At 39.2% G+C, this 27,654-nt stretch overlaps 1 protein-coding gene across 1 annotated transcript in view; it reads right to left on the bottom strand.

Annotated features, from left to right (window-relative positions):
• Nucleotides 1-8,711: 8,711 nt before the first annotated feature.
• The window catches only part of LOC149227046 (purple acid phosphatase 23-like), a 67,277-nt gene continuing 48,334 nt past the window's right edge, over nt 8,712-27,654 (bottom strand). Inside the window, exons 4-6 of the mRNA XM_089380386.1 lie at nt 15,426-15,643; nt 14,983-15,173; nt 8,712-8,870 (exon numbers count right to left, since the gene is read on the bottom strand). Coding sequence (XP_089236512.1) covers nt 8,712-8,870; nt 14,983-15,173; nt 15,426-15,643 — 568 coding nt within the window. The remainder of the gene's footprint in view (nt 8,871-14,982; nt 15,174-15,425; nt 15,644-27,654) is intronic.

The raw sequence follows: 27,654 nt of genomic DNA on the forward strand, positions 1-27,654 counted from the left end.
GCTGACGTAGAGCACCGTAGTAGCCTCTAAGTAGTTTTGATTACGCTGGGGAAAGACAAGTTTCAGTGCCAGAAGTTGGACAGAGGTTCCAGAGGCCAGGAGAGACATTTTCCCAGACAACAACAGACCAGACAACTTGAGGAGACGTTGGTTCGGACTGATTGTAGAAGGGACTACGCTAGTGTGATGCAGTTGCTGCGCAAAGCCAATTTGGATGGCTCAATTTGAGCTGAGGTTAGAGCACGGATTTGCCTGTGGAGTGAGGAACTTTCCTCACTAGATTTTTCTTGCCAGTATTTCTCTGTAAGATTTCCAGTTTCGGCATCCAGTTGTACTCAGATTATTTCACTGCTGCTTAATATTAAAACCCTCAGCTACTGCACCGATTTTCCCAAGTTGGGTTTTTCTAGGGACATTTATCTAAAAATAACTGTGTTATGTTATGTGTGTGTGCTAGAATTTCTTTTAGTGTTTATTCTTCCTCAGTTTCATTTGTGTAGGTTGCAATGTGATTTATTCAGTATTTGTTGTAGGAAACAATAAATAAATTGTTAAATTAAAATAACAATTAGGAGAATAATTTCCAGTTGCTGCAATAGGATTCCGGTTGTGGAATTTTCACAAATTTTAGCCTAAATTTGATACTGGTTTGAAAATATAAAGGAGGCTAGTTGAAATCTGCTTTAAATTTGGAAAATAAGTTCATAAAACAAACTTTAAATTGGATAACAAAACTAAGTTACCATCCCTCTAAACCCTACAATGATACAAGTTTAGTTTGACCATTGGGATTCCCCCCTAGACTAAAACCTTGCTAGCCTAAAATGAGAAAGGCAAGACCACTGAGGTGACAGTGGGTAGTTTTCCTAAGTTGCTCTTGGGGTTTCATAACTTGTTCTTAGGGGACTTTTGCACCAAGTGAGAACTTGGGAGGTAACATTTTGGCACAGTTGTCAGGCACAAAGTCCATTACCTTGTGTTTAGAATACCTTAGATTTATTCATTGATGAGACTTAAGTTAAATTGTAATCAACACAATATAATCTCGTATAGCAACTCCACAAGGTGAACTTGTGTCCAAGATGTTTTTCACAAGAACATCCTCTCAAGGCCTTGTTGCCTCAAAATCTAGTAGATCTTATGAGAGGGCTCACAAGACAAGAACTAGACCGAGGGACAACAATGAAGTGGAAGCCCACTATCACCACAACACTCCACCTCCTACTCTTTAGTGGACTTTCACCACAAGGGAGACTTCCTAGTATTGGTCACCTAATAAGTGTTCTAAGTCTATGGCTTAGACATGAGAAATGGATAAGCTCAAGAAAGGCACTCACCTTAAGGGCAAGGCTTAATCCAACAAAGAAAAGGAAAGGCGTGCACTTCAAGAGGCCTATCAAGGGCACTTATGACCTAGGGTTTAATGAATAAGCAAGGATAAAGGCCTACCAAGGTGCATAAGACAAAGAAAAGGCTTGCTAGAGATTGATTTGATCAACAATTGGAGCAACAAGCCCTCAAAAAGCCCTAAGTTTTAACCTGGGGTTAGGTTAGGGTTTCCCTAGGGAAAAATTACATAGGGTTTGTGACGTCAGCCCTAAAAAGGCAAAAATAACATGGAAAAGGCTGGATTTTGATGCAATGAGAGCTAGCCCACGTTTAACCCATCATGCTATGCTCTCACTACTGCTATGCTCCTACTTAAATTTGGTCCTATGCCCTAGCCTAACAGTTAGCCTTGAAGGGTAAAAAAGGTTAAAGAGAGAGAGAAATAGGCTTAAAAGGTTTTCCAATGATATATGATCACCTATGTGAATGGTAGTGCTTAATCCTTGGGTGATGGAATCTAAGGGAAACCTACTAATGGAAATATCAAACCTTAGGATGGAGTAAGGGAAAGAAAAACCATAGTTTTCAAAAACCCTAACTACCACTTTATGAGGGGATAAAATCATGAAGAGAGCTTTCATGAAGATCTACAAGGGATGGCATACATTCTCTAGTTAAAACATGCAATAATTTGCCTAGATTCCATAGGAAAAATATTCAAATTAACAAGAACATAGAAACCCTAGCAACAACCATTCCATGCAATAACCATTCAAACGATAATCAACAATCAAGAATACTTACAACATATGCATGAAGAAGTCTTTATTCTCCAAAGTGATGTCTCCAGAACAAGAGCTAGTCTCCCAAAAGAAAAAATTTCGACAATAGATCACATCTCCACAACAATACAAGTCAAAATAGCTAGGCCGAAATCCTCTATGGAGGTCGAAATACTCCACAAATGATGATGAGAAACAAATGTGATGAATAGTATCCCACCTTCATCTAGGTGGAAATTCTAGATGGTGAGAGGTATGTGTTTGATGTAGATGGTGGAGGAGTATAGCATATGATAATCGAATAGTGAATATCAAGGCTACCATCTGGTTGGATGTCCGGCTAGCTGTCAAATGTAGGAGAAAATTTTCCTCCTATGGGGTTACCCATTTTGGTGGGTAACATGCCTAATTTGTTTGATCCTAGAATTGGAAAATTATTATAGAAGATAAGTCAACAAGATATGGAACCAAAACAGGGCAAAACCACTTATCATAGAATATATCAGGTGTTTGTCTGAGAAAATCCTTTTGATCCTACCCAAGTCACAAAGTTTGATTGGAGTCATGAGCTCTTTAGATCCTTTGACTTTACCAACTTCCAAGGACATCCTCATGATTACTTGAGAAGGCTATTGACAAATTGCCTACGTTCCAAGGAAATAATGTTGTATTTTCCATAGATCATTAGAGGGCATTTATAAATTGAATTGTACGACATGAGGACAACACAACAACAAACACATGAAATTATTTCCACTCTCCCTAGAAGATGGTGCTTTAGATTGGTTCACAAGCTTACCCTTATATAGTATAAAAAACATGCAAGAATTGGAAAATATATTTATGGAAAAATGGGGAGAAATGAAATACTATAGGTATTCGTTGGTTTCCCTCAATATCGCAAACAAAAATGAGAATGAAACGATCAATGAGTTTGATAAAAGATTCAACTAAATTTTACAAACAGTCCATGCTAATATCAAACCCCCAAAGCTAAGAATCCTCATTTACTACCTTGATGCATTTGAGGGCAAGCTAGATTTTCACCTAAAATAGAAGGACCCCTAGAACCTTAGCGTTGTTCAAGAGGGAACCATCAAAATCAAGAAGAACATCAACCTGATAAGGAAAACTAAGTTCATCTAGAGCTCACACAACTAGGAATGAGTCTAGAAAAGATGCAGTGTGTTGATTTTTCAAGACTTTCTAATTTGATAATTACTTCCAATGATTTCTTAGTTAATATTTCTTGTGTCACATTCATCATTAAGCAATTATACATAGAAAATCTCAACTATAAAATAATAATGACAATAGGATCATGAAGAGACAACCAAACACAGGGGACACAAAATTTTACCCTAGGAAACCTTACCTAGGGAAAAACCCAACAACCTTTTCTTAGGGAAATTGTCCAATTCAACAAGAGATATAATCTGATTTTTCCAATCAAATAAAGTCAAACTAACCAGTAAATAAGCCCAAGTCAAACATCCCACAAAATATTATCAGTCAACCTGGGTCAACTGTCCAAACACAAGCCGAATTTCGACCTACTGCAACTGCCTTAGAAAGTCGGTCAACTTGCCTTAGACCTGCAGTCAACCTTCCTCATAAATTCGGTCAAATCCTGCCTTAGAAAATTTGGTCAATGCTGGCTAAACAACTCTCCTTTACTCTCTCTCCCATTCGTATGGATGAACAAAACAATTAGATGATTTTCATGATCTAAATTGATGCCAATGGAGGAGAATGAATAGCAATATATAGTGGATGAATGGGCCTAAATAGGTGTGTCTTTATGGCTGGGCTGACCTGACCTTATGTTGGGCCGACTTAACGTATGGAGGTAATTTTAAAAATCAAAAATTCAAATTCTCCCTCTTTTATTTTGGAGCCAACTTGAATCCAAATTTGAATTTTGCTTCTTTTAATTTTTGTGGGCTTATACAATAAATGAATACCAATCGCAACTACCAAATTTCAACACTCCCTCTTAGCTAGGCGGGTATTTGCCTTGACTTCTTCAAATGTTTTCTTGTTGAAAATTTTCTTTATCCCAATAAAAGGTTGAATAAGCTCAACTATGTTGATGAATCCATCCACCTCATGTTTTATGCCAGAACCATGTGGAAAACATCTTGCATGAACATCATGCAAAAGGATCTAGTCACCCACTAGACACATGCCCTTTACAATTGGATCTAGTCACCCACTAGCCAGAGGCCTTCTGGGGTCCCATTGCCCAAATACCTTTTGGCCTTCTAGGGTCAAGGCTAGTCCTAGGTCAACAATTATCCAAATTGTCACCTGGAACCTGGTCAACACTTGTGAACTATGGTGAAAACCTGGGCCCATTTACCATTCCCACATGTTGTCACATGTTATTGAAAGGCAAAACACTTGCCCAATGATATAAGGCACTCACTCGACCCACTAGCCAAATAAGAATTAGCAATATGGGCAGAACCTTCTGATTGGGTGAGCACTTTGGGCCTTGATTCTCTTTAGGCCATTTTCCCTAGCCACATTACATGGCCCTTGATCAACACCTTTGACCTGTCAGTATCCTGACCTAAGGAGAATGTCTACCCCTTGATGCTACAACATCAACACTCCCCTTAACCAAGGGAAACATTCTCAACCACTCCAAGCTTTTCCTTGAAGTATACAAACTTCATCCTGGGACAGACACTTTGTGAGAATGTCAGCAACTTTCTCATTTGTAGAAATGCATAGAAGCCTCACCGCTCCCATTTGTATCATGTCCTAGAAGTGGTGGTACCATGATCTCGACGTGCTTCTACCTGTCATCACAGTCGTCTCCTGCACTTGATCAAACAATCCTGCAAATAGCTTCTGAAGCCACACTACTTGACAGCTTTCCAAACTAGCTACAATATGCTTGGCCTCTACAGTCCTAAGTGCAACAGATATCTACTTCCTGCCCAAGCAGAATCCAAACTAAATCATCATCTTGATGTGCTCTTTCTATCTTCAGCACTCTCTGCCCAATTTGAATCTGTATATTCCTACAGTTTTACTTCATCATTGTAGACATGTACCATGTCAATACCTCGACACATCTTATGATGCATGCCTTGGCTCAACCATAAACTAATCGGTTTCACTGGATCCATCACCATAGTTGTTTGATCCATCACCATAGTTGTTTGATACTAAAGCAAATACCTTTTGGCCAAATACCTTTTGGCCTTCTAGGGTCAAGGCTAGTCCTAGGTCAACAATTATCCAAATTGTCACCTGGAACCTGGTCAACACTTGTGAACTATGGTGAAAACCTGGGCCCATTTACCATTCCCACATGTTGTCACATGTTATTGAAAGGCAAAACACTTGCCCAATGATATAAGGCACTCACTCGACCCACTAGCCAAATAAGAATTAGCAATATGGGCAGAACCTTCTGATTGGGTGAGCACTTTGGGCCTTGATTCTCTTTAGGCCATTTTCCCTAGCCACATTACATGGCCCCTGATCAACACCTTTGACCTGTCAGTATCCTGACCTAAGGAGAATGTCTGCCCCTTGATGCTACAACATCAACACTCCCCTTAACCAAGGGAAACATTCTCAACCACTCCAAGCTTTTCCTTGAAGTATACAAACTTCATCCTGGGACAGACACTTTGTGAGAATGTCAGCAACTTTCTCATTTGTAGAAATGCATAGAAGCCTCACCGCTCCCTTTTGTATCATGTCCTAGAAGTGGTGGTACCATGATCTCGACGTGCTTCTACCTGTCATCACAGTCGTCTCCTGCACTTGATCAAACAATCCTGCAAATAGCTTCTGAAGCCACACTACTTGACAGCTTTCCAAACTAGCTGCAGTATACTTGGCCTCTACAGTCCTAAGTGCAACAGATGTCTACTTCCTGCCCAAGCAGAATCCAAACTAAATCATCATCTTGATGTGCTCTTTCTATCTTCAGCACTCTCTGCCCAATTTGAATCTGTATATTCCTACAGTTTTACTTCATCATTGTAGACATGTACCATGTCAATACCTCGACACATCTTATGATGCATGCCTTGGCTCAACCATAAACTAATCGGTTTCACTGGATCCATCACCATAGTTGTTTGATACTAAAGCAAATCCTGTTGTAGCAATCCAAGCTGCTCCCTTTGCCACTTAGCTTATTCAGATTTGTTACCATGGGAGTGGTCATGGACTAGCTGTCCATCATCCCAAGTATTTGAAGGACCATAATAATATGCTTCCTTTGACCAAGGAAGATCTCACCTGGCTTCTGCCACACTTCTAGTCCCAAGAAATAATGTATCAAAATCCTTCATCTCGAACTCAAAGGTCAACTCCCTCTGACACTGAAGCAGGGCTTGACTACTCCATTTATCATGGAAGCAAATCCTCCTGCCACTTTGCACCCTCTATCACGTGAGTCCTTCTACTTCTATAAAAAATAAGCCACATTATAACTAGATCAACCAGGACTCATTTTATATCCATACCCAAGGTCTTGTACAAAGCTTTCTTCAATATACAAGCATGGGATTCCCTCTCATCTACCTCAAAGCCCCGAGGTAACTCTATGTACACTTCTTCCTCAATCACTTCATTGAGCAGAATGATCTTTACATCCATTTGATGTAATCTCCATCCATAACAGAAGTAATAACTCTAATAGAAATGTACCTAGCAACTGGAGTAAATGTCACTTCATGGTCCTTGTTGAATTTCCACGATCTTGGGTCTAGGATAGAATCTTAGAATATTTGACGCTACCAAACCAAGAATCTCAACTAAAGCCACTTTGCATAGCGAAAAATATAAAGCAGTAAATCACACATGCACAAGTATAGACAACTTTTTACAAAATATTGTACAAATATGTACAACAACCCAATCTTCGTTATATTAAATCAACTGAGTAATACAACAGTCTAGGGCTCCCATACAAGGCATACAAGATACAATGATAATCTTGTTGCAGTCTCTATGCCATATCTTGTCCTGTCGGTCCTTCGCTTCCGATCTGCTCTCTAGCTACCCCTTAGTCCATCAAAAGACAACACATAGAGTCTCTAGGAGGGTCACCACCTATCACCACTGCAAGTCGCTTCTGCTTCAATGAACACAGGTTGATCCAATCTTCCTTCTAGTAGCTTCTTTCGTCCATCAAAGAGCTACACATAGGCTCAATCCTTCATCCAACCTTCAGCTGTTAAGCTCTCGTTATGACTGCTTGTCAAGGGCTACTTTGGGCTATCAACACGCTCTCCACCAGTCCAATGATGCCCAATCCAATCACTATGAGATCTGCTCCTAGATGATTCTTTCAACCATCAAGACAAGCCTCCCAATTGGCTCCCATAGGCTGCTACAACTCTATCCACACTAGGACCATCCAACTAGCAACAAATTCAACATAAAATCAACATCACCATACCTCAAATTTGTTGTCAAACTGCAGCCCCTACTTGCGGAAACTCGGCCTATACCCATCTTGTAGAAACGCACTGCCTACAGAAACCCAGTTTGAGGAAACGCACTTCCTGCGGAAATCCAGTCTGCGGAAACGCACTGCCTGCGAAACCCAATCTGTGGAAACTCGCTACCTGTGGAAACCCAGTTTGCATAAACTCGCTGCCTGCGGAAACCCAGTCTGCGGAAACTCGGCCTGCCTTCTTCTAGAGTTGTGGCTACCTCTGAAGTTGATCTTCTATGTTTCTTGCACATTTGGATGCTAAAATGAAACGCATTCACCTTCTATTTATACACTTTAGAAGGGCTACTTGAATTCACCAATGGACATGTCTTTTGGACTTAACCATTTCAAGCTTACATGACTTGGCTATCCAAAAATCCATTATCAACTTCAAAAATTCATAACTCACTAAGGACAACTTGGATTTTGACAATTCTCAAAGCATTAGATTCTCCTCGCCATCCTCTATCATCTCCATCCATCTCATGTCCAAAATGATCCAGGGTTTTGGCCCAAACATCAATGGATGCAGAAGCCCAACCTTGGGTTCCAAGCCCACAAGTGACTCTTGTGGTGGTTCACCCCCCAAACCCCAAACCCTAGGGCTTGGAGTACCTCCCAAACTACTAAAAAAGCAAAAATCCCTCTTAGCGAGGGAGGTACTTCCAAGACTAGGAACTAACTCATCATCATCATAACTACTTGCAAAACTCGCCCAACTCTTGGAGCTCACCACTGCAGCAATCCCTGTAGTATGAACTACGCCTCTCCTGAAAGTGTCGTTGTCACTAGCAGCATCCTACTTCTTCTTCTCCTGAAATGTCTTCCACTCTCTCCATGATTCCTTCTTGGCAAATGTGGAAGCACCCTTGCTCTCTACTGACCACGCACTCTTCTTGGGCTGCAAAGTCTCCCTTTGAATCTGCAAGCTCCCGCTAGAAGTCAACTCGCTCTGAGCCTTTGGAATATGACACCAAATCCAAGGCCACCTACAAACTTGATAGACTCATAACCAGTGTTGCATGAAATGCCCCCCCCCCCTTAGATCAAAACCCTAAAACACGACCTATATAGATCTGTGGGTGATCTGCCGCCCGAAATGCGTCCCGGAAAGTCTGAAACGGAGATCAGGCCGAAAAAGATGCTTCCTGCCCTGTGGGAACCATCCGGTCCGATCCGCATTTCGAAATTGTTGGGACACGTTTCGGGCGGTGGATCACCCGACTGAAATGCCGCATTTTCGTGTTGGATCCATACGAATCACGATCGATTTCGTGGGAAATCGGCTGGTTTCGCCATGCGGCGCCACAAAAACATTTTTTTTTATCTAGTGGTTGGGGGTGGGTCCAAGTTGGGTTAGGGTAGGGAATAAAGGGATTAAAAGGCTCTTTCACCTCTCATTTGCTCACTTGTATTTTTTGAGAGCTTGGAGAAGAGAGGAGAAGAGAGGAGAAAGAGAGGAGAGACTTGAGGAGAGCTTGGAGGAGTGAAGAAGGAGGAGGAGCTTGGAGATGTAAAAAAAAGCTTCCATCTACTAGAGCTAAAGAGGTAAGTGCAAACCCCAAACTCCCTCATTTTTTTGTAATTGATTTTTGCATTTTTCTTCTCCCTCTCCTACTCTTTCCCATTCTTTCTTCTTGCTCATTTAAGTTTAGGTTGTCCACCACCTATATTCATATTCCAAGATGGTGTTCTTTTGGCTTCTATGTATCATTCCACTTTTCGTTTTAATGATGGAAAAGGGGAGTATGAATAGAAGGGAAGAAGAACAAGAGGATAGTGGTCCCCATTTGAGTGACCCAATGTATGATGAGGAGGATGGGTTTGAAGAGAAAGGGGATGAACCTGAAGGGAATATTGAAACACTAGAGAGGAAAGCTGCATTGACACCCTTGTGGAACTATGTGACCAAACTTGAAGGGGGAAAAGGTGGTGGAAGCTACAAAATTTTGTGCCCTCATGGTTGTCATGGAGAAAAACCATTTAGTGGTTCATATACCCGCGTGACGAGGTATCTTTGTGGGATGATGGACAGTGATGAAAAAATGGTGCTGTGGTGATACAAATTTGCCCAAACATTTCAGTTGAACAAAGAAGAAAATACATCCAAATAGAGGAGGTTGCACAACAAAAAAGAAAGAAACAAAAGTACTCAGTGTGAATCAAGTGCAACCTCTAGATTTGGTAGCTCATCTCCTCATGGTACTTCTGCAAGCTCTAGAGGTAAAAGAACAATACAGAATTTCCTGAATGTTGCTAGGAGGGATGATGTGGATGGAAAGATAGTCCGATTTCTTTGTGCTTGCGATGTACCATTCAAGGTGCTTCACTCTATCTATTGGCATGAAATGGTAAAGGCCATCAATGAAGCCCCAAAAGGATACAAGCCCCCAACTATGAGAAAGCTAGAACAATGTTATTAGAAAGAGAAAAAGCAAAGGTTCAAAGAGCTTTGACACGTTTTACAAATGAGTAGGTGGATTGTGGGGTATCCATTGTATCAGATGGGTGGACAAATATTAGAAACCAACATTTGATCAATGTTCTTGGTGTTTCTGTTAGTGGTGCAGTATTTATTACATGTCATGACTCCTCCTCCATCAGTGCAAGTTCCCAAAACATTGCAGATCTCCTGTTGCAATCAATCAGAGATGTTGGTCCGAATAATGTGGTTCAAGTGATCACAGATAATGCAACAAATTGTAAGGCAGTAGGAAAAGTTATTGAGTGTACTCATCCACACATCTTTTGGTCTCGGTGCTTGGTGCACACATTGAACCTTTTGAATCATGATATTGTGAAGCATAAAGAATGTGGGTGGATTAATGAGCTTTACACGAGACAGAAGCAACTCATTAAATTTATCATAGGGCATACAAGGGTAAACTACTTCTATGGCACTTACTCCAAGTTGTAGTTGCTTAAAATTGCAAAAACAAGATTTGCACGTTATTACCTCACCTTTAAGCGGCTAGTGAAGGTGAGATACGCGTTAACTAATATGGTGACCTCTGAATCATGGGAGGAAATTAACACTGATAGAGATGGTGCTAATGTAGCCAAGGACACTATTCTTGACAAGTTATTTTGGTCATAGGTTAAATATGTTTTACAAATCACCAAACCAATTTATTACATAATCAAGTTTGCAGATTCAAATCAGCCAATAATTGGGGAGGTGTATGAGCAAATGGATAACATGTTGAGACAAATTAAAGACATTGTTGAGCCTAGAGATATCACCTTGTACAATTATATTCGTGCAGAGGTGGAAAATCGATGGGAAATGCTAAATGTTCCATTGCATGCATTAGCATATGTTTTGACACCTAAATACTATCATCTATCATGGTTTTCAACACCTACGCCTAGGGGTGAGGTGGAGAAAACCACACCCAGATCCAAAGGTTCTGGAAAAATATATGATTGCATTGGATAAATTAGTCCCTGATGAGGAGGAGGTTGCCATGGTACAAAAACAGTTGAGCAACTATACGCTTAGCACTGGTCCATTTGGAAGCATGCATGCAATTAGAGATCGAGAGAGTTTTTCTTCTCAAGTGATGGAACATGCATGTAGGTGCTACTCCACTTCTACAGACTTTGGCATTGCAGGTGCTATCACAGGTGGTAAACACTTCTTCTGCAAAGAGGTGTTGGAGCTCTTATTCTTTCATCCACAGTGTTAAAAGGAAAAGGTTGATTTTAGACCGGGCAGAGAGCTTGGTTTATGTTCATTACAACTTGTGATTGTTGTCCCATTACTGTGATGATGCAAAGACTAATAAAGACCTTAAGGTTTGGGATAGGAATCCAGAGGAGCCTAATTTGGAGGATGGAGTGTTGCGATTAGAGAAATTGGAGGATGCTCTTATCTAGGTATGTCCATTTTGGTATGAATTTCAAAATTCAGTCAATAAGTGGTATGTCCATTGAATTTAAATGTGTCAATTTTGCTTATAAAGCATTTCTCTAATTCTTGTTTTTAATTTTTTTGTTAACTAGTGGTTTTTTTTTGTATGAATTTTTTGAGCGATTCCAAGATGATGATGATCGAGTTGAGATGCCACCCCCATATGGTCCCTTGGTTCTTAGGTTCCATGGTTCAACACCAACAGCAGGGACTTCGTCTTCATCAATTTCAGTGCCGCAACTTCCATGAGCACCATCTTCTTCATTGCCACCACGTGGAGGACCCTACTCTTCGTGGTGGAAGGAGAAGAGATTAGTAGATATATTCACAATTTACTACTTTTGTCATACATTAATCATTAGACTTGTAGGCTTGCTGTGAATTTGAACCTTTTTGTCTTGGTGGTGGCCAAGTGGCCTATTTTGTAAACATTATTATTTGAATTTTGGACATGACTAATGTTGACAGTTGCTCACTTGCTAGATAATAGGCTTTATGTTTTATGTTTTATAATATGCTTAAAAATTTGATGTATGTTTGCAATTGCTAGACTATAGATGGTTGATGCTCGAATAATTAATCATTGATGTACAATGGAATCATGGATGCCATATTTATCTTGATTTATGTAAAAAATATGTATGTTTTCATGTCTTCTACAACTAATTTGGTATTTGGGATGTTTGTTTTGGATATAAATGCAATATAGTAGGCGCTTCTGAGACGCTTCGCTTCCTAGATTTTTAGAAAATGAAGCTTCCACATCCCTGCTTCCAAAAAACGTCCCCGTTTCGTGCAACGTTGCTCATAACCATGTGGAAAGACAGGTGCACCTTGATGCGGGCTAGACTAGCCCATACACCAATGATCATCCTTACAAAACCAGACTCCCATAAAACCATGATTCCACATATAAGCTCACCTAAGGCCCTCCAAGCCTATCTAGGACAAAAGGAAACATAGATGAACTCAAAGGGGCGGGACATGGTCTGACCAAAACAACAAGACTCAACATGACACAAGGTATACCTTATATAGGGACTCACATGGTTGTTCATGGCTTTTGACTTGTGACCTTGGGCTTACAATGGTGTGAAAAAATGCTACAATATAGGTACCCCTACTAAAAAATGTGGTAACATGATGATTTGAAGGGAGCAAATAAAATTCGTGCATCAAAAAACACCAATTCTTCCAAGAACATGTTGCTAAATCCCATAAGTCCTACCAAAAGATGATTCCCTTTCTACTCAGATGACAAGCCTAGAAGTGAGGCATCTCTATAATACAACACCCATACATCCTCCAACTCCAGAAAGGACATCTAGTGAAATCCCATCTTGCTCTATTGTCCTTCATGTTTCAACGAATCAAACAAGCAACCCATCATCATCCAAGTCATCCAAATACTCTTGAGAATTAACAAGTCGAGAACCTAGAACAGGTGGGGGATGAAGAAATAATATTGCACATGTCCAAAAAACCCCAAACCTTTCTCACATGCTACCTTGAAGCTAACCAATGACATAATCGCACCTACCAAGGGCCAAACACTCCCAAATAATGAACCACCCATTTCACTACAAGAATACAATGGTGTGAAAAAATGGTACAATATAGGTACTCCTACTAAAAAGGGGTAACAAGATGATTTGAAGGGAGCAAATAAAATTCATGCATCAAAGAACACCAATTCTTTAAAGAACATGCTGCTAAATCCCACAAGTCCTACCAAAAGAAGATGCCCTTCCTACTCAGATGACAAGCCTAGAAGTGAGCATCTCTATAATACAACACCCTTACATCGTCCAACACCAAAAAGGGCACCCTGCGAAATCCCATCCTGATCTATTGTCCTTGGTGTTCCATTGAATCAAACAAACAACCCATAGTTATCCTAGTCATCCAAATACTCTTGAGAATCAACAAGCCGAGAACCTAGAACAAGTGGGGGGGTGAAGAAATAATGCTGCATGTGTCCAAAAACCCCAAACCTTTCTCACATGCTACATTGAAGTTAACCAATGAATAATAGCACCTACCAAGGGCCAAACACTTCCACATAATGAACCACCCATTTCACTACAAGAATACTCCCCTAGGTAGCCACATCACTTAAACCAAGCCCAGCCTCAACCTTAGGCATGATACAAATAACACAAGGGACTAGTCACTAACGTAAGACCTCCCTCTCTACCCTACTTCAACCATGTAGATAGGAACCCACGATCTGCTCCAACCACCGAAACTAAGCCCGGCTGTGATTGTTTATTCCCTTATCAGTTTATCATTTTTCATGACTTTTTTCAATTTCTTCTTTATAATTGATTTTATAATAGAATGAATCCACAGATTATTGAAAGATCTCATAATATTGTTACACATCTGTCTAGTACCATTGGGTTTTTATTCTAGGAAAAGACTTCAAGCCAACTGGCAGCTTAACAATTTGGTCAAGGATTCTAAATATTTGGAATACTTGTTTTATTTTAGTAATCAATTCTTTTGCATAGTGTCAAAAACTTCAGTTACATTTGTGTAAATCTAATTTTCCCTTAAGAATTTTGGTACACAGTTTTCTTCTTTCCAAATGCGAGAATACAGTTCTATCAACTTTTGTAACTCGCAATACCTCTGTTCCAAGCCAGAAATATATCAGACAACATGGGGCTCCTCAATCTGTCCCACAAATCTTAAAGGTTAGAATGCTTTTCTTCAAGCAAATGCAAGCTTTCTGAAAGCTATGATTTCCAATTTTCCTCTTCTTAGATGCCACTGACAATCTCTTATACTTCCTTTGCTGAACTACTACAACGACAACTAAATTTCCAAAGAACATGGAAAAAGAAGGCACTATCAAAAAATTAAAAAATTCAGGTTTTGAAAGTTACTTTTGCATCTTCAGATCCAGTCGTGTCTACCACATATTGAAACTTGAAAGTGATTCCTTTCCAAGTCCAAATTATACACATATATAATGAAACAGGGTCTCAATAAGTCATATATTGCATGACTCTTAATGCAGACCACTGAACTAACCTGGATATGCTTAATTTAACTATTTTTACCTTAAAGCGGGTTGATAAATTACAAACCTAAATGATACTTTTAACTATTGTTACCCTTCAAACCAGGATTAACTTATCTATAGTTATGAGTCATAACCTAGGTTCACAAAGATACATTTGCAATAAAGTACAAACAGATCCCAATGTGGTGCTCTGGCTTTGAGATCAACTTATGCTAAGTTATTTCCATAAAAAATTTCCCTTCCAATAGAGGTGCTGATGACAATACTAAGTCTGCATCTGATGATAAAAGCAACGGAAAAATACGATAAAATAATCTATAATCCAAAAACATGCTTATGGTTCTGTTAGACATCTGTTATTTCCATTTCCTTTCTCCTTTTAACTAAACCTTTTATGTTGTATGTCAAAGAAGTTTTATATGATGCATGCAAAGTGGCTGCTATAATGACTTACATGTCCAGAGAAGACTATGTCCACACCAAATCCATACAAAAGTTCTTCCATTTCTTGCCTCATGCACTCAAATTCCTGATAATGTGAAGAATAGCTATTATACCAGGGAGAGTGCCATGCTGCAACTAGCCATGGTGTAACTTCACGATCTACATTCGCCAGATCTTGCTTCAGCCAAGCATATTGCATGCCTAAATAACAGCAGCAAATAAACTAATGGATTATTTTAAAAGTATAGTTTTTCTCATGGTTCCACACATTCATCACCAATACAAAGTTTCAAAACCCCCTAACGTAATTTTTTCCACCGTGCATGCTGCTATCTTGATTACTACACAATGCTAGCATTATAAGACACGTGTCCTTCAAGGCAAATATGAATCTTACACGCACCAAGTTTTGCATGAAATGTGTTATTTTACAGCTTAGAGGCAAATGTCTACCAGTTTTGTTGTAGTCCACATATGCTCCCAGCATGATAAAATGTATTCCACTGGCATTAAAAGAGTAGTAGAAACTACTGTTTGAGCTACATTCTTGAGATGGGACTGCAAACCGAGCCTTGTAAGAAGCAAATGTTTCCCCTTCTGCTTGAGGCTCTATTTCATGATTTCCTTCTATCACCATCATAGGCACTCTTGAGGTCAAGGGCTCCATAAATCTGAGCAAGATAGAAAAATTGGTTAATCTAGAAAACACAAGTGCATGACTCGTAGCTGTATGAAAATTTATGTCAAACTGACCCCTCGTCATGAATCCAGATGGAAGGAAAGTACAATCTAATTGATGTCATCAATCATTATTTAACATTTGAAAGGTCCAAATAGTCAGTCTAAAATAAAGCATCATATATCTCAAGAATATTCAGGAATGCTGGGAGCAAAATATTCCAGCAAAACTAAATAGAGCGGCTTGTGAATTGGTTAATGTAGAGACGAAGCATAAGTATTCATTCTTGAGGTGAATATATTTCATTCTGATACATAGAAAGATCATTCTGAAATAATACCAAGAAGAGTTGCTAGGCATATATTGTGATTGTTCAGGTATTAGCGTTGTGGCAAGAAAGAACAGGAATTGACAATGATAAATCATATAAAGATGTTGCTGAGGTACAAAATACCAAATATAGAAAGACATTTGGGGATCAATTCAGATTTCTTCTATCATGAGAAAGTACTAAGTGCAAGAGAAGATCACCTCATGAGCAGACCAGTAAGGTAACAGCTCACTTGAATCAGACAAAACACTAATCATTCCTTGCAGAATCAAGTTCATGCTCATATGCATGGATGTTGCAAAGTCAACCATTTTCAACTAAATGGATGAAATCATATGAATAGAAATGGAAAAAGTTATAATTACTGAATGACACTGTTAAAACACAGCTGAGCACCTGAGAAAAGAAAATTTGGCATTTACAGATAGAATGCAGAAGTTGGCCATGTTGGCAATTATCTCTATGTTGACCCTGGGTTTGGTGAACTTACCAGTAACAATATACTTGCTAGTTGTTAGAATATTACCTACCTATACGTCGTTTTTCTATATGTTTCAATAAACATGCCAGAACCAAATTTTATTTGAACCAATGTGGAGATATCTTCATGATATCTCATAATAATGGGCCATGTTACCCATCGAAAGTGGGTAACCCCAACGAGAATTTTTTTCTCTGTATTGGTCAGCCAGCCAGCCAGTGGCCCTATGATGATCCACAGATAGCTTTACTTCAGACCTCTCCACTTATGCTCTAGTTAGTGCTCTCTCCCATCTAGCATACTTCTTAAAGGAAGGTGTATCATCTGTCAGAAGGTACACTAACCATTTCTGTAATCATGTGCTTTCATTTAATGTTTGGGGCAAACAAAATGTGGATCACAGGCTAAGCTGGATGATTGACGATTGTACTCTTGTTCCCATACTTCACCTGGGAGATTATCCTCTAGCAAAATAATCTCGCCAAAATATTAGTGAGACAATTTGTCTCACCCATCAACTGATCTAAGCTCTGAAACTGGCTTTGTCTGCGCTACTCGAAACCCCTGGGTCAGCCTCTGCGCACGCTCTTTCTGCATTGCCTCTGGAACTCACTGAAATCTCTCTCTACCTGACTCTACCTCTGGGAATGATTCGCTTGACATCTTGGATCTCTTCCCAATCTCTATGATGAATTGATCTCACTCTCAACTCAATCGAACTGGCCCTTTGAAGCTTCTGCGCAGGCCTTGCACAGCCTCGTGGAAGAAATATTGTGGCCTCTCTTCTACTGGCTCTTCGACACTGAAACTTCACAGAAACTTTGATGTTGATCCCTCAATAACTGATGCTCTAGCTCGAACTCTCTCCTGCCAAATCTCTGCAACTGGATAGCTCAATCTGCCCAAGGAACTCACTCTCCCTCTTGCTCGACGTGTCTCTCATTTGTCTATCTCCAACCCCATCGACCTGCTCTTATAATCTCTCGTTCATGGACCAATAGCGTGTGAAAATTTCAAGTCGGACATTTTATTGCAACAACTACAAATTCTTCTTCTAATTGTTAATTAATTTAACAATTTATTTGCTACTGCAAATACTAAATAAATCACACTGCAACCTAAGTCACATGACATGTAAATACGAGTATTCAACACGAAACGTAGCGACCCCGGAAACAAGACACGTGGGACACGTTTTATATATATATATATATAGTGCTTGATCCATATAGATATGAATCATGATGATATCTATTTAGTATTTAGTATACACTATTTACTATTTACTAATTTACTAATTAGTTTATTAATTTACTACATCAATGATGTTCACAGTTCAATGTTCATTATTCATGTTATAATTTTTGTTATTAACTTCAAACAAGTTTGATCATGTTCAAACTTCACATAAGGTAGTTTATGAACTATAAATTTATGTGTTCAAACTTCATTGTTGACCAGAGCGTTAATCGAGCTTTCCCTCCCTTTAGACCTCGAAGGTGTAGTGAGCAATGAGCACATGACGGGGAGCTGGGATTTTTATTTCAACACATGATCTATACGTGGTCACTCGTGTATAATTAAGTTAAGTTCCGAAGGCTATAACACAACTTACAAGAAATTTAAGTGCTCCAAACTCTCAGCAAAGCATGTGAACGCTTGTCTCCTACATCTCCAGGTCCAAGTCGATGTGAAGTTGTGAGCATTGCACTCGAATCTAATGGAATTCCTCACACTACACAACAAATTGGATTCCAGCGACGAGCAAACTCAACTTCGGTGGTGAACAATGACAAAAAAAACCCAAAAATAAACCATGTTGTAAGTTTTAAATGTCACTTTTCATGGGACACGTGTCCTAAGAACCAAAAACGTTAGGGCACGTTTTCGACACGTCCAAAACACGTGTCTCGATTGGAGGACACGAAGAAAAACGTTTTTGACACATTTTAGGGCGGTTTTCATGTCCGACACGTGAAATATGGGACACGAGACCCTGAGCGACGTGTCCTATGACTTAGACTACAGCTTTCACAAATAAAACTACGGAAAATAATAGTGTTGGAAACTAAGAAATATGCTAGCACACACACATAAAAATTAACACGGTTATTTTTGGACAAATATCCCCGGAAAAACCCAACTTGGGAAAACAAATGAGCAGCTGAGGGTTTTTATTATTATGCAACAGTGAGAAATTTTGAGTACAATCTGGATGTTGAATACTGGCAATTCTACAAAGAAATCACTGGCAAAAATATCTTGAGGGAAATTAACCTCACTCCAAGCAATCCCGATTCTTGACTACTACTGAAAAGCAAGTCGTTCAACTGGGCCTGCGCAGGGTTGGTGTCACTTTGAAGCTTCCTGCCACACATGTTTCTCGAATCGTCTGCTAATCAAGCCGTCCTGCTTGTTGTTCACTGGGAAAATGCTTCTCTGGCACTCTGGAACCTCTGTCCGGCCTTTGGAAATGAAAAAGTCTTCCTTCCCCAGCAAATCAAACTGCCTTCTTGAGGCTCTGCGCTACCTTTGCACAACTCCTGGAGAAATCTTGGCCTCTCTGCAAATGCACTCGTTGGATTTGAATATCTTCCTCCAACCTCACTGTTTATGCTTCCCTTCTAAAGTGAGAACTCTTTAGGCAACTTTTGGCTCTCTAGAAAATCGAACTTCTCAAGTGTGTTTTCCATCTACCCATCAACTTCTTCTTATAATCTTATGCAATGTTTTTAAAACCGGAACCGTTGGCTGGACCAATCCACCTAATGAACCGGTTTACCGACCGAAACCGGTCGAACCAGGACTGGTTAGGTCTAAACGAACCAGTTTTAGAAAAATACATTAAATAATTAATTTTTAATGAAACAAAACTATTTTTAAGATTTAAAACCATGATTCCAAGCCAATAGAGAAAAATATGCAAAGTTTGCTCATTTATATACCATATAAAGGTGAATATATCAAAATGGCACTGAGTGCAATACATATCATTGACAAAATAGTAAAATACATAAGCAATGAGGCTCTAAATGGCCTATAAAGTCCAAAAACAATGCTGCAAGCTATGAGGCCATTGGCCTACTACAGGTCTACAGTGTACACATGATCAATCATCAAGTTCATCACCACTACTAGACACAGGATCATCATCAGGAGCTACATAGACATCATCTGGTTCAAAGTCTGAGGATGCCTCAGCCTGATCTGCAACTTGTGATGTGGCGCATCGCTATTGATCCGTCTTATGTGTGTTGTTGTGTGAGTTGAATCTTTCAGTCGTTCTTATGTGTCTTGTTGCGTGAGTTGAATCTTTCAGTCGTTATGATGTTTGCAACATGTCGCTTTCATTTACAACTTATCATGATAAGCCCTTTTCCTTGTTGCAATTTACTTGATATTGAAGTTTTACTTTCTTGTGAGGTTGAGATTTTTTGAAAGTTTAAGTAGCTTGCAAAATGCAACATTTGCAAATTCTTTTCCTTTTGCTCCCTATCATAAGGATTGGAGTTTTCAATCTTTCATTTACATGTGATCTGATGCACATTATTGAAAGTTCCAAACTTGTTTCTTTTGCTTTGTGGCTCTTATGGTCTTATTGCACCTTTATTGATACCCAAAGGTACATCATTGTGCAACATGTTGTGGTAACTTTGAACTTCAAAACTTGCAAACTTTGTGCCATAGGTTGATACAAAAAATCAAAAGATAGAGGCAATTGATCAAATGACACAGGCTTAAAAGGTTCAAAGTCTAGGAGATTTTCACCTTGTCATAAGTATTAAAAAGTTAAAAGCTTCGATGATGCATGCCATATTACAAAGATGGAAGGTTGCCAAAAATTAGTGAATGTTGCTAGGACTAGCAAGTTCTAAGTTTAAGTGACATGAAAAGTGTCACAATGAGAGTAACTTTCGAGGAGGTGTGTCAAAGCTTGAAAACTTCAACAAAAGACTTGAGGTGAATATAAAAGAGGGACTAGTATATGGAAAATTAAGGCTTAGCAACACTCCACAAATTTCACAAGTCATAAGCTCAATGCCAAAGAGGCTTTAAACAACACAAGCTAAAGATATAATGTGAAACAAGGAGCTTGTAGGTAAAATGTAGTTGTTTCAAGATGTAGGTGGACTTTAAGTGGCAATGGACGCTGATTCCAACTCAAGCTTGTTTCATTTGAGTCACAACCTCTACTAGCTGCACATCTTGAAGTTTAAAAAAATTCAGGAAGGGTAAAGAAGTTTTTCTTATCCTTTTGTACCAAAGGCACAACTTGGGGGAGTTGTTGCTAGCTCAACAGTTGCCTAGTGTTATATTTGGGAGAGGCACTTAGACTTAGATCTCATATCCTTTGTCCCGACACTTCTTTTGGGCACTACTTAGAGGATTACATCTTTCTTCTTGATGCTCCCAATGCATAGAGGCACAAAGAGGTGGATAGCGTGCAATGCCATTTCGATGCTCAATTTTTTCAAACATTAGGGGTAAGGACAACCCTTGGCAATGAGGCCTAGAAGGGGTGGTTGTATGTGATCTGGAGACAACTTACACATAACCAATAGGTGGCCACCTTTCACTGGCTTTTGGTAGAGGGTCAACTCTTCTAGATAGAGAGATATCCTCTAGGTTGAATCTAGTTCCTTTATTTAGATTTCCATAGTGAGATTCTTTCCTTTGACCATGGATGGTAAGAAAGCTTCACATATGACCTTGACCCTCTCTCCCCTTTATCTGACAATCTGACCTTGACATTCACATAAACTTTATATAGTAACTGGTCGGTTTAGGACAGAACCGGCCGGTTTGACTACAAACCGGCCAGTTCCATCCTAAACCGGCCGGTTAGGACGAAAAATCGGCCAAAGCACCTTCCTGACCAGGTTTTTCAGCCAGTTCCAACTGGTGGCCTTGTTGACCAGCCAGTTTGACCGATTACCGGTTAGAACCGGCAGGTTTTAAAAACACTGATCTTATGTTGGACCTCCAATGGCCAAGATTAAAACTTAATCAAGGTTATTAATTCTCTATCGGTTTCTCTGAGTTTCCGGATGATTCACACCTTATCTTAATTAATTATGATTAATTAACTTCTTTCCCTAAGTTTAGACTTAGGAAATAATTAAAAATGGGCTAATAATCTAATTAAGACATTTCTAGATGGAATTTCATAAACAATTTTTGGGTTACGAAGAACACTTGTGTTCTAGCCTCTCCACGAAATTTCGAGACTAGAACACCTCCAATTCTACAAAAACTAACACGGCCATGATTAGATCTCTATCAACGGCTAAGATCATCTCAACTCAATCTATGTGAGTTTCTAGAGCATTCTCACCTTTCCTTAATTAATTGCTATTAATGAACCAGTTTTCCTAAGTTAGACTTAGGAAATATTTAAATGATGGTTAATTAATTTAATTAAGGTGTTTTGAAAGCTTATCTCGCGAAACCTTTTATGGGTTTTGAAGAATTCGTGTTCTTAGCCTCTCTGACGCAAATCGAGACTAAAACACATGTTTGATGCTACAAAAACTAACACTCCCTCTTAGCGAGTAAGGTGTTCTATCGATCTCTACCGAAGTTGTTGCTTGCTCCTGCTTCTCCTTCTTGTCCTTCTTCCTTTGAGGACACTAAGTGTTGTAGTGACCAAACTAACCACACCTAAAGCATTTGATCTTTCACAGTCTTTGGTCCTTTGCTACTATTGTTGTTAGTATTACGTTCGACAAGAGAAAGCCTCATCTCCTCCTGCCTGCAATCACTCCACAACTGATCCCATCCAGGTAGTTGATCTCGCCCAATGATGCCTTGAATGAATGTTGTGTTGGTAAAGTTGTCATTGATGTCAACATGAGTACAAAACTCTAACCCTAGCATTGCTTGTTGAGGATGAAAACCCTAGATACATAGAAAAGCTCTTGTTGACACCAACCCTAAAGCTATTTGATGAAAAACTAGGTCTATTTCCTTGCATTGCTCATTCATATGATGAAACCCTAAATATGCACTAAAAGTCCTAGAATGAATAAATGATGCCCTAATCCTAATGAGTTAAAAGCCCATGTGATGAACCCCTAATCTAGTAAAGCCTAGATGTATGAATATGTCAAAGAAACCCTAGCCCTTGTATGCAATCCTAATGCATGAAGATCACATGCATGTCATAATAGTGAAAAAATTCTAATCTACTTGATGCTCTAATTCCATAAAAGAAATTCTTTAATAGGGTTGTTATAAAAAAATATGCATATGATGAAAGAAAAATTAAATTTCCATCATTAGAGGTCATATCTTGAAGGGAATACTATATCAGCTAATAGAGGAGATCATAAGCTTTCCAATGAGTAGTCACTTGCCTCCTAATTCCTTACCATTGAAGAGATCAATTTTTGAAATCAGGATATGTCAAAAATTGTCAAACTGTCCAAGCTGACTTGAAAAGGCTCATAACCCTTGGCAAAGAGACGTGTCCCTTCAGAATATGGAAAACTCACTATAAATATAAAACTAAATTCGTCCATTCAAGCTCAGATTTTTCGGTGGAGACAAGACAAGAGGTAGAGAAGTAGCCGTAGCCTAGAAACACAAGGAAGACAAATTTGTGGAATTGTTCTTGGGTTAAGTAGTCTCCCACAGGTTCGAGCTAGGAGCAGATAAGTTATTGTAGTTGTCGTGGTCGAAGTTATCGTAGTTGTCGTGGTCGAAGTTGTCGTTGATGCTGTTCTCAAAGCTGTCGTATTTGTCGTGGTTGAAACTGACATAGTTGCGATGGTTGAAGCTGGCATAGTTGCGGTGGTCGAAGCTACTGTAGTTGTCTTGGTCGAAGATGCCATAGTTGCCGTGGTTGAAGTTGCCATGCTTGAAGTTGTTGTGGTTGAAGTTGTCGTAGTTGCTGTGGTCGAAGTTGTTGTCGTTGTCGTGGTCGAAGTGTTGATTTATTGGGATTGGACAAATAGAGCTTGTTGAAGTCTTCTCTTGAGAACAGAATAGGGTAGAGTTGTAGAACCTTTGAAGAACTTATGAGCAGTATTTGAAGGAGTATCCTTAGGAATTCCTTGAAGCATAAATTGAAGGCTTGTTGGGCATTATTGAGGCTTGTTGAAGGGACATTGAAGACCTGGGATTGTGTTGAGATTGAAAGGCTATTTTGAAGGTTTAGGCAAAGCATTGTTGAAGACCCCTTGAAGTCAAAATTAAGAAGCTTGTTAAGGATATTGTGAAGACATATTGGGAAAGAATTATTAAAGACTTACGCAAATCTTGAAGGCACCCTTGGAGATCATAATGCACTGATGGGAGTCCTCATGATGTGACCTTGAAGAAAATTGTTTGAGTGACATGAAGAGTTGTGGAGACACTTTTTGAGAACCATAAAGTTGTCATTGATGAAAGAAGGGTTATTGAAGATTGATTGAGAGTATTACCAGGGTTTGTTGCAAAAGACATTGGAAGCCTTGAAGAACCGTTGAATCCATATTGAAGATCTAAAGCAGAGGGTTGGAACCCAAGAGGACAGGAGTCCTCAAGAAGATTAGGTTGAATCTTGTGCCAGCGGAGAGGGTTCGAGCCCTAGAGGTTGGAGCCTCATAAAGACAAGGTTGAAGCCTTGTGGAAAATAGGGTTGGAGCCCTAGAGGTTGGAGCCTCATAAAGACCAAGTTGGATTCTGTTCGATTGAAGATTGGAGTCTTTAGGGTTGGAGCCCTAAGCTATTGTTGTACTTGATTATTGTAAAAGGAGGATTGAAGTCCTCGTCGTTGATTAATAAAAATATTATTCTATCGTTGTTTACTCTGTGTTCTAATTATAAGTGATCTAAACTGGTAAAAAATAACAATTGTAAAAAAAAATTGATTCACCCCCCCTCAGTATTTCCAACAATTGGTATCAGAGCCAGTGCCTTCACTCAGAGCCTAACAGCTTGAAGGTAGATCCTTAGAACACAAATGGAAAAGTCAAGGAAGAAGGCTTGCAAACCCGTTGAAGGCTAAGTTGCACGAAACGGGGAAACGGAAACGAGTTTCCGAAACGGGAAGCGAAACGAAACGCGAATATATATATATATATATATATATATATATATATATATATATATATATATATATCTTAAAAATATTTAAAAATTATTATTATATATATGTGCAATCATAAAGCATGAATGATACATTTACATTATATGATTATAATTTATTACATTTAAACATTAAGATTAAATTTACATCACATTTACTCATGAGTCATGAATGATCACATAATTAAAATAAAAATATAGGAACAACCCTAGCTGAAACAACTGCCAGTCTCCAAGAGAAACGACTTGCTGAATAGTGTGATGAGAGAATGAGACAAACTGCTCTTTTATAACTTTAGAATAGGTTTATAGAACATCCCGGAAACCTAAAAAAAATTAAAAAACAAATTAAAAAAAAAAATTAAAAAACAACACATAAATTTGGGGAAACGTGGCTCGTACGGCCTGGAAACGCGTTTCCGTCCGTACGGCCACGTTTCCGTTTCGGGAAATGTGGCCGTACGGCCGAAACGCGTTTCCAGGCCGTACGGTACGCGGAAACGCGTTTCGTTTTGTTTCCCGGGAGGAAACGACCCTAGGGCCACGTTTCCTGCAACTTAGGTTGAAGGTGTCACCTCCTTAGTGGATAATCAAATTGGGAAAGCTCCATTGTTCAATGGAAACTTTGAAATATGGAAGGCAAGAATGAAGAATTTCTTAATGACTCAAGGTTTTGAAGTCTGGGATTCAGTGATTTCTGGTTGTACAATAGAAGATGAAGAATCCAAGAAACATAGTACAATAGCAATAAAAGAATCTTGAGTGGGCTACTAGATCCTATTAAGGCCAAAGTGGAAAAATGTTCATCAACAAAAGATATGTGGGACAAACTTCAAGATCTTCACTCAAAAGGAGCATTGACCATGACCTCTAATCAAGAAGATGATGGAAAACAAGAAAGAAATCCATAACCCATTAAGGAAGCTAAAGATAATGACAAAGAGCATCAAGATGAACCAAAGAAGACAAATGAAAGCAAAAATGAAGGGACCAATTGTATAAAGGAAGATGATGATGAAGAAATTCTTGAAGTAGAGGTTGAAATATATTTTAAGGCAAAACTTGTAGCTTCCCTAGAAGATATAAGCAAATTGAAAAAAGAAAATAAGGAGCTCAAAAAGCAAGCGCAAGATGTTGACCATGACCTTGACAAGACAAGGAAGGAAGTTGACATTTTCAAGCTTCAAGTACAAGAAAGAGATGAGGAGCTCACCAAGCTAAAGGAGGAATTGCATCAAAACAAGAAAAGGAATCATGAAGAAGTCATATCCATGACAAATCAGTTGGATAAAGCAAAGCAAAGGGAAGACATTTTGTCAATTCAACTTGAACAAGGACGTGAGGACTTGAACAAACTTGAAGCAAATATTGGTCAATACAAGGAAAAGGTCTCGTCCCTTAAATCTCAGTTGGAAGAAGCGAAGAAACAAGCACAAGGAGCTCAAAGGGTGATGGAAGTTTTGGCCCTCTTGGAAGGACAAGTTGATGAAGCAAAAAAGGAAAGAAAAACCATGACATGCCAACTAGAAGAAAAGGATGAAGAGATTTTCAAATTAAAGTCAGATATCACCTCTCTCAAGGCCTAAACATGTGAAGCAACAAGGATGAAGGAAGAAATGGAGACCAGTCTAGCAAAGAAGGATGAAAAATATAAGATGATAAAAGAAGAAATTGATCTCCTAAGGAAAGAAGTTGATCATCTGGACAAGAATCTACATGACATCCTAGGTCATCAAAGATCTCCCCTTGATAAATCAGGTCTTGGTTATGCAGGTGAACCCTCAAACAGAAATGATTCAAACCCTAATACATCAAACAACAAGGATGTGGAGAAGCTTAGAAGAAATATTGATGCCCCCAGTTCCAGCAAAAGCAGGTAGAAGAGTCAAGATGACATTGGAAGAAACCCTACTCCAAGAAGATATGCAAATAATGTCAAGAATGCAAAAAGCAATGGATATCATCAAAGGGTGACAAGGCAAAAAGACTTCAGAGGTACATCAAGACAAGCTCCATCCTGCGGGTACCAAAGTATATTTTTTGGTTATTGCTATTCTTGTACAAATTTTGGACACATGACAAAGGATTGTAGGGCATACCACAAGGACAAATATAATGGTCCCCATTAGTGTCCTAAAAGAAGCTTTGCAAAAAGAATTCATGCTTCCTCATTGCTGAACAAGATGGAATGCTTCAAATGCCATAAGACTGGACATATGGCTCGTGATTGTAACTTGACGTGGGTTCCTAAACAAGCTAAAACCATGACACCCAAGCATGAAAATAAAGTCACACAAGCATGGAGAAGAAGGCAAACTGAAGTAGAAAGTGTCTCGGACTCTCAAGGCATCAACTCATGTTGTTGATCTGCCAGTTAGGAAGAAGACCATGCATATTGTTATGGGGTGAAAGTCCATTAAAGAACATGATTCTTTGTCCCCACTACACATCTGATGGGTTCCATAACCAAAAATAAGATAAAGAGGAGTTTATGCAAGCAAGGGGAGATGGTTTGTCCCATGAAGAAATGCAACTATGTGCATCTCTCTTGTGCCACATTATCAAAAGCAGGAAAGTATGATGAAAGGGGAGTTGCATGAAGACCTCTTGAAGTCAAAATTAAGAACCTTGTTGAGGATATTGTGAAGACATATTGGGAAAGAATTATTGAAGACTTAAGCCAATCTTGAAGGCACACTTGGAGATCATAATGCACTGATGGGAGTCCTCATGATGTGACCTTGAAGAAAATTGTTTCAGTGACATGAAGAGTTGTGGAGACACTTTTTGAGAACCATAAAGTTGTCATTGATGAAAGAAGGATTATTGAAGATTGATTGAGAGCATTACCATGGTTTGTTGCAGAATACATTGGAACTTTTGAAGAACCGTTGAATCCATATTGAAGAGCAAAGGGTTGGAACCCTAGGGCCTAGAGGATAGGAGTCCTCAAGAAGATCAGGTTGAATCCTGTGCCAATGGAGAGGGTTGGAGCCCTAAAGGTTGGAGCTGCATAAAGACCAAGTTGGAGCTTGGCACCTAGACCAAGTTGGAGCTTGGCACCTTGCAAGTTGGACCCTGGTTGATTGAAGATTGGAGTCTTCAAGGTTGGAGCCCTAAG

Source organism: Pinus tabuliformis, chromosome J (genome assembly GCF_031772625.1).
Source record: "Pinus tabuliformis cultivar Carrire ecotype Pingquan chromosome J, CPIR1, whole genome shotgun sequence".
NCBI classification, from domain to species: Eukaryota; Viridiplantae; Streptophyta; class Pinopsida; order Pinales; family Pinaceae; genus Pinus; species Pinus tabuliformis.